At 42.0% G+C, this 16,598-nt stretch overlaps 1 protein-coding gene across 2 annotated transcripts; it reads right to left on the minus strand.

The window, feature by feature from the left end:
• Window positions 1-1,202: 1,202 nt before the first annotated feature.
• Window positions 1,203-16,368, minus strand: tango2 (transport and golgi organization 2 homolog). 2 transcript variants are annotated; one of them, XM_079161161.1, is made up of 10 exons: window positions 16,278-16,368; window positions 15,897-15,956; window positions 15,517-15,643; window positions 11,796-11,884; window positions 10,294-10,413; window positions 10,028-10,145; window positions 3,620-3,687; window positions 3,290-3,440; window positions 2,401-2,505; window positions 1,203-1,984 (listed from the first exon to the last, which is right to left on the minus strand). In XM_079161161.1, exons 3-10 carry the CDS (start codon window positions 15,570-15,572, stop codon window positions 1,864-1,866), a joined length of 828 nt encoding a protein of 275 aa, XP_079017287.1. In that variant the 5' UTR covers window positions 15,573-15,643; window positions 15,897-15,956; window positions 16,278-16,368; the 3' UTR covers window positions 1,203-1,863. The 2 variants fall into 2 exon arrangements, with proteins under 2 accessions (XP_079017287.1, XP_079017288.1); XM_079161162.1 differs by lacking the exon at window positions 15,897-15,956 and having other exon boundaries at window positions 16,278-16,322.
• Window positions 16,369-16,598: the final 230 nt, after the last annotated feature.

The raw sequence follows: 16,598 nt of genomic DNA on the forward strand, positions 1-16,598 counted from the left end.
TTGTACATGCTTTTGTTTTGGTTGTTTTTTAAATGCTGATTCTGATATTTTTTAGCCATGCTTACTCTGTGGCCCTGAGTCAGTCAGTTAGTACAGACTATAAGATCTCAACTACTGGGTGCCATGTTATTTGTATTGACATGCATCCTAATAACTTCTCCTCTAGTGCCATCATGAAGTGAACATTTCAGCTGGTTTGGAGCCACGAGCCTCTCTCTTTCAAAAAATATAATAATATGTGACGTTACTCACATCAAAAATGGTAATTTGGAGTGAACTGAGAAGAAATGACCCATTAAACAGCTCAGGATTCACCCAGAGCCTTCTAAGAATTCAACCAACCCACCAAACAGCATCTACTAGCTACTAGTTATACATATTTTTGTACTTTATAGTAATATCATATCCTAAAGTGTTGAGGGGCAGACTACATAAGGTTTTTTGTGCATTGCAATATCTCAACTTGCCAGTTGGGGTCCCTGTTTACTAACAGTAGTAGATCAGTAACAATGTGTGGCAGCCCAGTCAGTTAAATATATTTATTTTAAATAGTGGAGATGGTTTCCTAACTTATTTCATCTATTTACACAAAGTTAAATCAACATAACATTGATTGACTTTTCACATGTTTTACTAATAACATTACTGTGGACCCAGAAACCAAAGAAGCTAAAAGGAATTCATCCATAATTCATTTAATTACTTGCACCTGTACATTTCCTACAAAGCACCATATGTGAAAAAGGCCTATTCGATTTTTGTAGCAGATGAAGTGTGCTGTACACTGCCTGGGAAAGCCCCATGGCTATACGAAAGCCCAACATCTGACAGTAGATCAAATGACATAAAAAAAAAAGTGATTAATTGTAGTTTCCTCTGCTTTTACAGGAACCTGAAGACTTGATTAAAAACTGATGCTGAAACAGAGCTCTGAAGAATAGAGGGCTACTATAAAAGGATAATAGACATTACATATTTGCACAAAACCTTTTCCAGTTTGAGTTTCTAAACCACTTAACAGCTTTCTTCAGGTTAGTAAGTGAGACTTTTTTTCCCCTTTGAATTAGTGTCCCAACACCTGTATGAGTAACGTGTGGATACATGGCAGAAACACAGGAAGTAGAAGTAATATACAAACGGTAAGAGGAAGAACCAGTTGTTAATGAACAATTAATGAATGAAAAGACAAGCGTGAGTGTTTTGATAATTTATTTTTTAATCAAACAGCTGTAAAATGCATTATTCTTCTTTACCATGGAAGTGGTCAGAGATCCCTTGCCTGAAACAGTTTGCATTAAACATGCGAGGCTACTCTTGTGCAGTGTTAGGGCATAACTAATTACCTGCAACAGGGTTACAGTAATCCAACATTTAAAAAGTAATGATTTAAATTTAAATCAGATTATACATTCTCTAGAAATATACTGATGACCCGATGATTTTCTACAGTGTAAAACAGAAAATAACTTCAAATTATAGTCCAGAAATTGTGCGTCAATTGTATATTTAATAATAAATAATCCTTTATACGGTATCGATTGCATTTCAAAGCAGGTTAACAGTAATCTGTTATGCTTTAGACATTTTGAAGCAACCCAACCCTGCTGCTTTGTGTGTAGGTAAAATATTTTCCTTTACAAAATGTTATTTGTTCTTTGGCAATCTTAAATTAGCACACATTTTCAAAAGATGCATTTCACTGATGTTAATGAGGCAGCTAGTATCAACTAGCAGAAGAAAAAAAGTGCAGACGAAGCTTCATTTTCACATGGCTGCTGTGGTGCAGCTTGAGGAAGGAGGTGGGAGGTGACGGAAGGAAAGGTGACGGAGAAAGGCACAGAGTGGGTTTCCTCCATCATTTCTTCACACCTGCAGTTTGAACTGGAAAGAACTGGTGCTCCATTTGTTCTGGTCACAGTCGAGCATGGTGCGCTCTGTGAAGGTCACATTGCCTTCTGCGTCTATCAGGATAATTGTATTGGTCCTAGATAGGCAGGGACACGGAATACAAGCAAACAAACAGAAACAAATGTTAAATCAATGACTGAAAATGCTAGAATTAAACCCCGAAGAACACAGGGAAGTCGCAGGAGAAACACTGTGGACAACTATGATCATTTAAAAGTCACATTGGCGGTATTTAGCATGTATTAAAAAGTGAGCAGGCGGTGGAAAACAGTGACCCTCAGACCCTTTTGGCCACAGGACGGTCTCTGTGTCCCCGAGTGCAGACAATGCACTTTCATTTCCTCACTGTGTCGTTTTATTACACTGGGGACTTTTGTGGACCCACAGTTCTGTGTTCTCTATGATCCTGCAGGTCACCGCAGCCCCGTCAGTCCCCTCCGGTGAAGACAACCAGGGGAGAGAGAGAGCGAGAGAGAAGTGGAAGACACTGACCTTGTGCCATAATGACGGCTGCGAACAAACACCGCGGAGTGAGCCTCGATCTCGGGCTTGCTGTAACCTTCACCGTGGCTCTCGTGAAGTGGATCAGGTGTGTTCCTGTTAAACAAACCCACAACACACCTCTTTGAGAAGCTTTATAGACTTTATCAATGCAGTTGAGTTTTGATACCTTTTATACATAAACAGCTACTAGAGACATTTCTCCATAAGGTTTGAGAGTTGACATACTAGATGCTCCTAATGAATGTTAAGGTGAAGTCTAATATACGCTCATCTCTTTGGACAAAAGCACAAGTTGATATTTGAAACTCTGTTGCAGTTCTGTGCTTTCATTTCTGCAACCTGTGGCTAAGTTTTGCAGGATTATCCATCGTTTCGATCAGGTATGACGATAAATTATTCTAACATTTGCTTGTAGTGATGCGTGGCTGTCAGGAGTATTGACTATTGACAACATGCCAGAACCCAACAATTTTTTGGGTTGGGTGCACTAACTTCCTGGAGTCTCGGTTTTTCACTTTTTGAGAGCAGTATCGATTTTCTCACCCAAGTTAACTGACGTAAAATTTCAAATGTTCCTCTGTCTGTGCACGCTGAATTAATCGTTTTACCCCACAGCTAACCTGCTAACATTTTGCAATGTTCACCATAAACATACTATGTATATATATAATATTACGAGTAAACGTAGATGTAAATAAGCTCTACATGTCAACATTCATGACACCATCCATGTAAATTCATTACTATTCAACTCATAAAATAGCTTTACATCCAACCCAAAGCCTTGTTTTTTGTATTTTTATACAATTATTCACAAACTAAAATGAATAAAATGTGTCATTGCGAGGGAATGTCTAAGTGGGTGTTCACCACTCACAGTTCCTCATTATTGAGGACGTTGAGCAGCTCTTGCACCAGTCCATCGCAGGACAGGGACTGGTCGCTGACGACGCTGGTGAAGTGGCCTTTTCCTCGCAGCAGTTTCCTCCACGGAGTGTCCAGCAGCGAGTTACTCAAGCCATAGATTCCTGTTGAGCAGTGTTTGAAGAACACAGACACAGACACACACACTCATGAGCTCTGTCGGGGAGACTTTGTGGCAGACAATAAATTAATAGACAGTCTGAGAGAGAGCTCAACATGGACACATGAACGGGCCAAAGGCCGAGAGCACAGTTTCTACAGCAACCACAGTAAAAACACAGACCTGGTTTTAGATGGATGGGTTCAGGGCTGCCTCTGTTTCCATAGTAACACATACTGTCTTGTTTGGCTCTACATGGGACACAGTAAGATGGAAAAGTACAGATTGCATTTAGTGATGATTGAAGTTGTCCAATTATGAAGGCTGTGTCAGAGTCACAATGCTTCTCTGCTCCCAAAATAAACACAAACACAGAAAATATATCTACTTTGTAGTATGTATTTTGCATAGTACTCCCCTTTCTTCTCATGCATTTATATATTTTCAACTAGTTTTTGTATCTTATTATGGGGACATTAATGTATTTTGCACTCTATATTCATGGTGTCCTATAGAAATATATGCATGTTGGATCTACTCATCCTCTGTTGTACAGACAGTAATTGTATCTCATTACCTTATGGAAGTAGAATCTTTACATCTAATTTTGTACGGTAGAATGATAGTTGCTCTTGCCTATAATTTGTGTTATTATTGTATTGGGGTTATTGGGGAACCTGTTGGATTCTCCGCTAATCACGACCTGATTATTTAAAGGCACACCTGATGGAAACACAAAGCGAATCTGATGAGGCAACATGTGAAACACATGGTTTGCTCCTTCTTGTTTTTCATGTAATCTGTTAATAAAATAGTGTCTATCCTGGTATACTTTGATTCTTTGTCGTTTACAGTAACGATGTTCAAAGAAGTACTCCTGAGGGGATCCTGTAAAATGAGAGAAGATGAACAGAGCACCTCCAACTTTCTTTGCAGTCCTGGAAAATAGGAATTAAGAAGCCCGTTTCATTTGTAGAGGCGATTCAAATGGGGAAATACGTAACAGCATAGGTAATTGCAGCATTTAAAGTCCTCCTGAAAGGAACAACTGGGTAAAAAGAATGCTTCAAAATACAAATTAGCGCTGCAAACAACTATGAGTAGCACAAAACCATTTAGTTGCGATGTTGGATCTCTTCGCAAAGTCCTCAGTTAGAGGGAATTTATTCAGTCGGAAAAATCTGCCGACATCAAGGGCATCTGTGACGGCTTTTGTACAGGAGAGTGAATAATAAATTATGACCAAATCCTTTGAACCAGCAGCGGAATTAATTTTTGATGTCAATTTTATGACAGCCATACCAGTGGCATTAGTCAATCTGAAATGTGGCGCAAGACTGCTTCAACATCGAACTTGGAAAGTTTCCCAGTGAAGAGCTGGCACAAACTTTATTGGTTTTAAAAGTCAAAACACAGATCGGCCTTTGGTCTACTATACATCAACGTGAGCAGAACATGTTTACCATAAAACCCATCGACAATGATTGTATATCTGATGTTTGGAGATGACGCACTTATTTAATTAATTGATACGTTTATGCAGCAACATGATTTACTTTTCAAGCAAAAAAGGCTTCACAAGCTTCTCAAATGGGACCATTTGCAGCTTTCCTCTGCTTTCCATCACTGTAGATTGAATATCTTTGGGTTTTGAACTGTTGGTCAGACAAAAGAAGCTATTTCAAGATGTCAACCTTGTTGAATTATGATAGGTATTTCATCGTGTTACTATTTTCTGAAGTTTTATAGACACACAATTGGCCAATTATCCTTGGAGCCAAAGATTTGAACCGATCTTTTAGAAAATTGCTTCAACCCAGATGACTACAGAATATGAAGGAATACATCTGAAAAACACGAACTTCACCTATAAAGTGGCTTTAGTGTCTCAAGAAGCTATTTGAGATGTATTTATTATATTATATTTATTTGGTTGGAATTATTACGCACACAAAACATGTACCACTTAATGTAACGGAAGATTTTCCGTATATTTTGTTCATTTGCTTATCAAAGTGAGACTGAGAAACGCCTCTCGTTTTCCTCGGACGAAGGTGATGGAAGAAGTGAGGATCATTATCTGAGACAACACAACAAATGATTAGTGCTAAACTTTGCTTGTCCACAAACAGGTTGTCCTTTAGCGTTTGCGCCAGCACTCCTCTGTCCAGTGTAAATGTCCTGGAGCAGAATGTCTTATAAAAAGGCTGGACAGTGTGTGTGGACAACGACCTTAATATTGAGTCCAAGTTTTAGGCAAACACAGTTGACCAGTCTGAATAAACAACTGATTTTCCTGTGTTCCTATGGTGACTATGAAACACAGCAACACTGGCCAATGTTGACTCGGGTGACAGCAGTCACCCCTCATCATGCATGTACACAGTTGCTGCCCAGTGGGAACCAGATGGTGCTGTAACCTGAAGGAAAACTGCAGAGTCTGTAAAGCTTTTAACCCATTGTTATGTTCTTCTGTGGGCAAACAAATGTCTGGAATACTAGTTTGAGTTTACTGAACTCAACGACACCTTAAAAAGGCACGGTGTTTATGTCCACACTTTGCCCGTGGTGGTAGCAAGTGGAGGATTTGCAGGGAGATAGCTCTGTTCCTGCTATTTGATGCTGGCTCGGATATAGAAAGTCTCATCAGGTGTGCTGTGGGTTGATTTGGGCTGAGATGAGAGAACAGCAGGAGGTCAAGGCCACTGGGCAGAGAGAGGACGTGGGGCGGGGGGGGGAAGAGAGTCGATAGCGGGCTTTTTCAGATCTCGGTAAGAGAGGTAATCAGTATGCTGGTTGGGAGACGATCTTATGAAGAGTCCTCTATACTGAGGCTTCGGAGCAGTTTCCCCATCGCCAGCTGTGGAGGAGTTGCCTGGAGATGGTTGGATGAGCTTTCGACATGATCAGTTCAGAATGTAGATGGGCATGTTGGTGGGGGCTCCTGGGTATTGGCAGCATGTACTCCCATATCCAAACACACATGTGTGCGTGTACACCCACACGTGCAGAGACTAAAGACATAGAAATGGTGTTTGGTGCATTTTGAGCCATTCTCAGTCCGTCCACCTTTGAGTGAAATATCTCGAAGGCTATTGGATGGATTACCATAACACTTGGTTCAGATATCCATAGTGCCCGGAGGATGAATGACTTTGGAGATTCCCTGACTTCTCCTTTAGCACATTCACACGACTGACATTTGAAGTTATAAGTAAAATGGCTCCACAACTATTGGATGGATTGCCATGAAATTGATATTGACATCCCCCTCAGGATTAATTTCAATACGTTTGGCGATGCAGTGACTTTTCATCTCGCTCCTTCATCAGATCAAAACCTTTATTTTGTCAAATACTTTGATTTATGGCTAAATGCTTTCAAACTAAGATGTTTAGCGTTATAGCTGCTATGTTAAACACATGTCATTGTGAGGGAGTTAGCATGCTGGTGTTAGCATTTAGCTCAAAACACCACAGAGATGATAACAAGGCTGCTGACTCTTAGCCTTGTCACGTTAAGATACAAATTAAAAATGACTCAAAACTTTATTGATTTAAAATTAAATAATATAAATTATACTCACTTTTTCAAGTGGTACCCCATTTCATCAGCTACTGTTTGTGACCTTAAGGTGACAGCAGACTTGATAAATACAACAGAATACCATAATATTCTTATATAACTTTGGTAATTACATCTTATCACACATGACCTAGAAAAGCTAGCCTTCATAGGATCAGACAGACTTTCATGGGAAGATAACTGCATGAAGATGTAGTGGCATTCAGATCTGGTCCTGATGTTAAATATCACCCCATACAAACAATAAAAGCCAAAAATCATTATTTAGATTTTTGTGGCACTTTTTGGACATCTGGATTCACTCTATGAACAAGGCGGGCTATTTGAGCCATCTACTGCTAACTCTATTCAGTACAAAATCATGTTCTATTATACTCAAAGAGAATAGTATTTCCCAATAAGTCATTTTAATAGTGGAAAAACAAATCCTCTTTAAAATGTTGAGAGTTCATCCACCCCGCATACTCTGGAATGTGCGTATCTAAAGCTCCACTGTTTGTCTTGTTCAGTTCAAACGAGATTCTGCCAAGAATTACAACACAGAGATATTTCAATAAAATGAACAATATCTGGGCATCGACTTCAGAGTGACAAACGTATAGAAAAGTCAGCTGGAATGTTGGATGTGCAGCCTTGAGAGTATAAAGCCAAGAAGATCCCTGAAACTCAAATTTGAATATATATGGCACAGAGGCAAGGTTAGGACCAAATCAATCACATAGATTATTAATCAAGGCTATACTGGATTAACAAGCATCACAATTAAAAAGGAGAAACACTTAAATCATGGCCAGACTGAAATATTTAAATGCCTCTCTGGGTTGTGTATTAAGTGAACACCCTTTCTCCTCATTGCATCTCAATGGAGTGTGATCACACACACTCTCAAAAATACAGAGTGAATACAGACAATGCTTTAAAATGGTGGGCACATCGTGTGTGTGTTTGTCCCCCCCCCCCCCCCATAAATCATGTGCTGGTTCAAGATGAATGAGAAATCCTCTAATCGTAATATAGTGCTATTCTCTATCCACCAGATGTTGTTATTGATTCGGAAAGAAACCAGATGCCTTGTTTTCATGCAAGTTGCCGGGCAGACTACAGTGGAAAACAAATAGGCTGGTAATAACGCTGTGTATTAGGAAGAGTGTCATCTCTGTCTGCAGTGAAAGCAGCGCCCATCAAATGGGTATTTGAGGAGAGAAACAAACACGGTACAGATACAGCACGAGGCTCTGGTTTGACAGCCCAGTCAGAGTGGAAGACATCAGGAGATAAACGTTTACACCTTATTCTTTCATTAAAGAGAGAATGCCACTGGGGCAGTGCAGGCGTAACTACAGCTCCCGGTTTGAACAAGGACATTTCAACAAGACACACCAGCAGAGCAATCTAACTGCCGTTTAGTCCCACGTGAAAAGAGGAGAAGAAAAAGTCGTTCTCAAAAGGCTGAAATAATAATAATGAGGCTGCAAATTTGATACTTTGTGCTGTGTTTTTAAGTTTCTCTACATGGAATTCAGAGCATATCTTTTGCCTCCATAAAAGGTTCTCAACAAGCGCTAACAGCGCATACAACGGCAACAGTGCTGACAGAGCCAATATACATACATACATACATACATACATACATACATACAGGGGCTGTATTATGAGAGAAACTCAACATTTTAAGAGTTCGGAGGGTGTTATCTTTCTTTGTCCTTTCAGAAACCAAAAATACAAGAGGAAAACAGTAAGCAGTGGACAATTAGATCTCACGTTCTCCTCATCATAGTAGGACAAACTAAGTCTACACCGCAATACAATAACAATGCTGAGTCTTAATGTCATTTCTTCCACTTTTCTCTGACTTTTTCTCTGGGACGTGTAGCTTTAGCTTCAGTCTTTTAAAATTCATGTGTGTAGCCAATCAAGTCCAGAACTAAGACCTCAAGGTTCTCTTCTTACAACAAGTCAGTTAGAAACATTACACGCCAGCCAGAGAGAGATTTCAACCATCAGCTCAACTATTAACTCAGCTACGGATGATTAAATCTGCCAGCGGCAATTGTCATTTCTGTCACCTGTGAAAATCAAGGACCAATTGTTTCAATAAATCGAGGTAGGTGGCAATGAGTAGCTGACATCATAGATTTGATTATGTGTCTCATACAACAGGAAACCAATGTGTTCTGTCTAACCTAAAACCAAGACTAACAAATATGGAAGAAGGGCTGAACCAGCAGAAGAAAATCCGCCTCGAGAGGAGATCCTCCTTGAGGCCATGTTACCAGGATCCACGGATCATGAGACCAAACTCCTTTGTGGAAACCCTGATTTGTGTTGTCTTCTCTCCCCCGCTAGGGATACAGTTAGATAGCGGCATGTCTTGGAGCTGAACCATCAACCTCTTGCTGGCAGAAACTGAGACCTGTTTCCGTGCCAAATTGTCTACAGGGGCCTCCACCATGACAACTATCTTGGTGTGCACTAATCCCACTTTTGATTCTCTCTCCTTTACCAGACCACCACATTCAGTCACGTCAGTCTGGTGACACATAGGGCGAAAAAAAGAAAAGAATAAAAAAAAAACTCATTATTTTTAATGCCGTCTAGATTTTCTTCATCTGAAACCCTGAAATATGAACCGGTTTTCCTTTAGAAATGTAATGCTGGCTCGTTCACAGCTCAGCAGCTGAGGGTCTTTTTCAGTTCTGCCTGCTCGGCACGCAGGAGATGAAGAAGCAGCTTTTCCGGTTTATTCCAAGGTACGGCCAGAAGCTACAACCCATTCTCAACAAGTTTTAAAAGAATATTGATAATTGTCTTAACACCCGACGGTCTTAATCTGTATTTCTTCTATACCTCTTTCAACTCGCGAAATGAATAACGTTGCGAGTCTGGCTGCTTTCTTGAAGCCAAAACGTGTCGTCTTGCAACCAAACCCCAGTACTAAAGAGTCTCATGATGTTAACACGTCTCTGACTCCGCCCCATCACTTGATGGACCACACCTTTCACTCACTTGAACTCCGCCGTGACGAGGTTGAAGCCATTGTACGAGTGGCTTTCCGCCGACACCTTCTTCAGGTAAGAGTAGCTGTCCACATCTTTGTCCGTAAGGTAGTTACACACAAGAAATCCTGCGGAGCGACAAAAGGTAAAAACAAATAGCTCTTAAATGATGCACTCGCAACATGCAGGATACTTCACAGGAGACCGTGGATGTGTGATGCAACACCAGGCATTTGACGAGCGGACATATTTGGGACTTTTTCATGGCTGGCTCACCTCTTCCTTGTGCATCGGGATTGGGACGCCCTTCCATGTAGTTGGTGATTACAGCCAGCTTGCCCCTCTTGCTGATCCCCAGCCATGACCCGCCTTCCTTCCCACATTCAAGGTCCAGGCCTGGTAAACACAAACGCAGCTCCAATGTTCATCAGACGTCCATCGGGATGTAAAATATACTGCACGCTTTTAGTAGCCATTCAAGGTACATGTAACTCGTGGAATGACGACTATCGCAATATGTCAAATGACCAAAGATATTTATCATTCTCACATTCAACGCCCTTCGTATCCTGTCCTTTGTTTCTGCAGATGTTACACATAATCAATTGCTTGTGTTTTTAGTTATAACACAGCAGATCATATTAAAAATGTGAAATGTGTCAACAGGCGAGCACACAAGTGCATGAAAAGTAAGGTTAACAAATAATAAACAAAAGTGAATAACCTGCATTTAGATACATCTTATGAAACACTCCATTGACTGTCTTGATATATATAAAAAAAAAATTAAATTTTATAGTATATCCTGTCTTTTGATTGGACTACCCTCGTGTGTAGCTTTAGCAGTAATTAAATAAACTCTTTTCTTTCCACATTCCTCCTCTTCAAATGATATGGAAGAAGGCGGACGGCATGTGCGCCGCGCTTCCCGGGGATCAATAACGACGGGTCCACTTCCACTGACAGAGACCGAGAGAGCCGAATGGTCTCGCTCCTCTGGGGAGTAAATGGAAAGCTAGCCCGATCCCACTGGGAGCTATAGCTTACTTCCCTTCTCGTCATGTTAGGTCTCCTTTAGGGCCCTGCCTCCCCCACCCTCCCTCTAGACCCGCCGATAAGGCAGGGCCATTTATTCCTGTCACGCCGCATAAAAGCAGCCATCAATAAAGAGCCCACTACCGGAGTCCTGACCCCTCTATTACAGAGGGGAGACGGAGACCGATGAACAACGGGGGCTATCTCTGCGTTTCCTGCTTCAGGCAGAAACAAAAAAGGATGATTGATTTCCCCTGCTTGGCTATAATGTGTATTGGACATCAGTCAATTAAATATAGTTTACTGCGGGTGGGGATATCCCGTGACGGAGAGGAGGAGGAGGAGGATTGGATTCTGAGGTGGAGGAGACAGATTCTTCCTTGATTATTGAAAGCTTTGAATAAAACTGTAGTCAAACGCGGCTAAACAGCCAACATCTGCTGCTTTGTCACAGAGTCGCAGAGCCAAGAGAGATTCTCCAACACATATTCCACTTGGTCTAGAACTAAGACAAATTCTTCTTCATCGTTATCTGTTGCCCTGATTTGGTATCGGTTTGTAAGCAGCTTCCAACCTTCGGGACTTATCTGGTTAAATAAAAGCCAGATAAGAGACGAAAGCCTGCACTTCAAAACGCAACTAACTGGTGTAAATTTGCTTTCGGTGCACTTTTGAAGAAGACGAACAATGAAGAAGACGAGCAAGAAGGTTTTCGGGAGCTGGACTCAGATGTACAGCCTTACCGCTGAGGATCTCAGTGTTGCTCCCCCAGAAGTCTGCAGCTTTGGACGGCCGGCTGTAGAACTCATCTCGGTTTGCAGCCAAAATTAGCCTGGGGAGAGAGGGAGAGAGGGAGGGAGAGAGGGAGGGAGAGAGAGAGGGTTTAGTTGTCCTGTTAGTTTTGTTCATTCTGTGAGTCCAATGAGGTATTAAAGAAGGTAATTGGTAGTCTCAAGAGCAGATCCATCATCAAAGACTCATTCATGATGGCTAACTCACGAGCTGGTCTCCGGGATTTCGTGTTACAGATTTGCTGTAACAACCAGAGTCTCTCTCTCTCTCTCTGCCTTCAGAAAGGCCTCTGATGTGTCCAGGAGTCTTGCGGTATACGGTTATATTGCAAGTGGATTGAGCACGATGCAGAGGAAACAAGAGGCCAAGGGTACAGGGAGGAGGAGGAGGACCAAAGAAGAGCGGATGAAAGGGAAGGTGGCAGATAAAGGACACGCCCAATATAAAAGTTACAGACAACTTGTCTTTATAGACAGGAAATAAAGAGGAACAGACCAGTTTCTGTGTACTAGCTGCGTCAGCGTAGTACAGTCAGCTTGGTGCGTTTGCTTGTTATTTCCTTTTCAGTGCATTGCAAAAATCAACTAAGAGAGGGGTGGCTGATGTGGACAGAATTCATGATAATGTTAAACCCACAGAACTGTATTTGAAGGTATAGTGGGGAGAACTTAAAGATAATAAAAGTCTGTTGACATTTTGGGGAAATGCATATGAAATGATGGCAACTAGAATATATTTGCTAACAACAAGCCAATGCTTTAGATGACAGAGTGGAATCAGACAGATTTTTTCCTAAACTGCACGATAAGGAGTTAGAACTACTTAAAAGATGAAACATGTATTCATCTGACACGACGGATCTAGATGACCCATCTCATCTTGCGAAGCTGCTTGCACCTGCCTTGCGTCAGTAACCTTTCCAGGTATTTTATCAGTTTTTATTGGCTCAGCGAGGCTACAGCGCCAACATTTACTGCCACCCTACCACGGACGAACAGCCTGAGAAGTGTCAGACACAGGCTGCCCGTCAGTTAAGCGCCGCACTAGACTTTGACCTGCATTATTAATCAGGAAGTCAGTGGGTAACGGGGCCATTATGTCCACGGCCATTAACGACGACACACTGCATTGTGATTTGTGTTTAACGCAACGCCAGCTATCACGTTTCTACACGCCTTCACGAGCCGCACAAAGCAACACGTCCAGCTCATTTCACCCAGTCGGCGATTATGAAACACAGGAAACGATTATTCCTTTGCTCAGAGAATAAGATCACCCATCACTGTTGCACCATGTGGCTTTTGCAAACATGAATCAGCAGTTTAGCAGAGATCCATGGACTTAAGTATTTTGCAAAGCACCAACACGTATGCAAGCGTTGTCGAATATACTAACTGTTCTACATTCATAGAATTTGAGTCGAGATCGTTGAGATTTAAACAGTGCAGAGCGGCACTCACTGGGCAAACTACACAGGCCAGAGAAAGCAAGAAAACGCCAATGAAATGTATTGACCTGTATAATAGCTGTATGTTCTTTCTGAGCGTACAACGCTCCCCCTCCTATTAATCTTGTGTGGGAGCTTGGATCTTGTTAAGCGCAAACAGATAAACCAAACCGGCCTAATAGGGGTCGACCTCTGTGCATTAAGTGGTAATGATAGCCTGTTCCCGCGGCACCGTGTGAGCCACCACTGCTCCAGAAAACAAAGTGAACACACTAATGATGCCACACCAGAGAGAGCATCTGCTATCGGATCCGGAGGGGGGGGAACAAAAAAAAAAAAATCTGTGCGAGCCGCTCTGATCACAGCCAGCCAGCTGCATCATGTTGGAGGGATGGTGGGAGGCAGAGCGGTATCAAAGCTCTTCATGAATACCCAACTCACTTTCTTTGTCTGTTCAGTAAACACGGCGGTTTGTGGGCGCGGCAGCAGCTCCTTCGGGTTTGCTGTGGAACGACGTATTTAAGGATATTCATGTTTCCTATGGGATCACTCCATACTATTTTTGTGAGACCGTGACCCTTCAGCTTGCATTAAAGTCAGGTTCAGTTTCCACTTGAACAATTTGCACTGGTACCGGTTAGTTTTTGGTGACTATGTGACTTTTCCTCAAGAGCACTAATGATGTAGATATCTCGAATGATCCCCTCGATAAGCGAAAACCTGGTCATCAGGATCGTCCTCTGGTGGGAACGCTGGATATCCATCCAGCGGTCGTCAGGATGCGTCAGTGCAAAACCACAAATGTCAACCTCGTGGTAGCGCTAGAGGAAAAGTCACGGGATCACCAAAAGTCGGTAGGATTCCTCCTCTGGGGACCATGAATGTCTCTACAAAAAAAATGATGTCAATCCATCCAACAACTGTTGAGATATTTCAGTCTGGTGGAATGACCAACAGACACCGATATCCTCGAAGCCACACGTGGTTAAAAAATATTAGAATCTTACCGACAGGCTGCCGTGATATATATAATGAGTATATTCATGTTCCCACAGGGCGCAACCTTTCCTCTTAAGCCAGCGTTTGGGTCTAAATGTCAGCTTGCTTACTGCGCACATCATCATTTTAATTGGCAGATTGCCACAAGTACCATCATACTCCTAAAGGGGACAAACACGTTTTGCTGTTTGTTTATTTCATCACTTCTAAAGGAAGTGATGAAATGATGAGCTGAAATCATATTACATTCATGCTGAACATGAACACGTTTAACCCCCGGAGGTATATTCCTGTCATTTTGTTCAGCGTAATCATTTGTTCTTAACGTAACGGAAATCTTGCCTCAAACCCAATTTAGCTGAAGTATTCTCAACATTCCTTTTGATTTGCACATCGCTACAGAAAAAGAAAAACTCCTTCTGCGACTAGTAGTCTATAAATAGCACTGATGTAACCACATCAGGCCACAGTACGTTTCACCTTTCCCCGGGTTGAGGCCTGAGTCAGTCCTCATACCACACACCTCTGCGGTGATCTCCTGAGACAGAGTCAGACTCCCAGAGGGAAGGACAGAGATGGACTAAGGCCAGGCGGAGGGTTCACTCTCGAGCTTAGCGGAGATTAGAACGTGCTGGACTTGACATCACCCTACAACTCACGACGACTGCCTGCACCGCTGAAAGAAGTTAGCAGGGTAGGGCACGAGGAGGTTGTACAAAGTCACTCACAGTGCTTTAAAATGGGTAAATTTGAGCAAAATATGAGCTGTGTTTTCTATAGTAAGCAAGAAGAACATTCTCTTCCCTCCTTTGTCACTCTACTGCTGCACCTCTCAGAGCTCCAAGTGGTACTTCACTGAAGCCGTATGATGCAAACTGAGCTAAATATTGGAGATCTTCTGAAAAACAGCCTCACAACATTGTATATCAAGATGGCCCGATTAGTGGGTAATTCAGGTTTTTAAAAGGTTTACATGAACACACTGCAGTGCACAGGTTCTTATAATGGTTGATCCCAATCTTGGTGTTGCTGCTCGACACTTTGCATTCATGAAATTGTACATAAAGACACATTTGTCCACTGCTCTGGCAGAGAGAACTCTACAGTTAGCCATCGTCTCCGTCATAGGTTTGGAGGCAGCTCCCCTTGTTTGCTCGTGAACTTTCTCATCAGGATGTGTGAATGTTTGCAACAATGTTTGCTGAGAAGGCCTTAAAACTGCTCACCTGTAGGCACTTTTGGATGCAGGCCGGGGGTCAAACTTGAAGAAAATGATACACATGGGTGGATGGATTGTGGGATTGACGACAGAATTTCACTCAATCCTCGCCTGCCTTCAAATCGGAGTCATGTCTGACAAAGAGAAAAACAGCATAAACCAAAAAGTGTTGTGTTGATGTGTTAGGATGTGTGTGTGTCGACTGTAGAAATGAGACAGCGGTTGTGAAACAAGTGTTGGTAAACAGGGTTGAGAGTGTTCAAGTTTTAGCAATAACGAACTCTATGTGTCCATGGAGAATATATGTGGATGAAGAAGACTGTTTATGTCCATATCTTAAGAATGCACTCATCACGTTACTTCACTATTGATCACTTCAATACGTACACAGTGCACGTAGCTGTAGGACAACAAATGGACCCTCCAGAGTGCATGCTGTGTGTCCTCCTGTGCACGTGAACAATAATCAGGACAGTAAGTGTTAGGCATGGCATCACAAAGGTTTATTACCATGACCTTCTTTATGACTGTAATGACAGCAACGGTTGCAATTACACGACTCAGCCCCGTCCACGATTCACAATGTTATTAAATGGTGATACAACCGAGCTAAACTTGTCAACCTAAGCAATAACTAGCGAACGTTAGCATTTTTTTTGCAGTCAATTGCGTAAAGATGAACAACCAATCAAACTTTAGCTAACGTCACCTTGCTAAACTTTTAAGCACGTAGGACTGCGAATAATAACTTCCAAGCTAACTGTTTACCTGCTGTATTCAACACAGTTCACTGCTCTGTAGTGTCGGCTAGTTGTGCTCGTTACACTTGCTGTTGAAAACTAAAAGGAAGTGTACACACGAAGTGCCCTCGATTTGTGTCTCCAGTCGTCTCATTAGCCACTCCAACGGGCGTGGATATTTATTTTGAGTGCGTTGGCTTGATTACCGCCCATCCGGCACTACCAATGTATAAAACGAGTGCGCTTTCAACAAGGCTCTGAATCAAGCTGTGATTGGTCAGTTTACAAGAATAAACCCAACCACAAGCTAACAGCAGATGATTACATTTCCGGTTTGTTAAAAAATAAA

This window comes from Pholis gunnellus, assembly GCF_910591455.1.
Source record: "Pholis gunnellus genome assembly, chromosome: 6".
Lineage (NCBI taxonomy): Eukaryota > Metazoa > Chordata > Actinopteri > Perciformes > Pholidae > Pholis > Pholis gunnellus.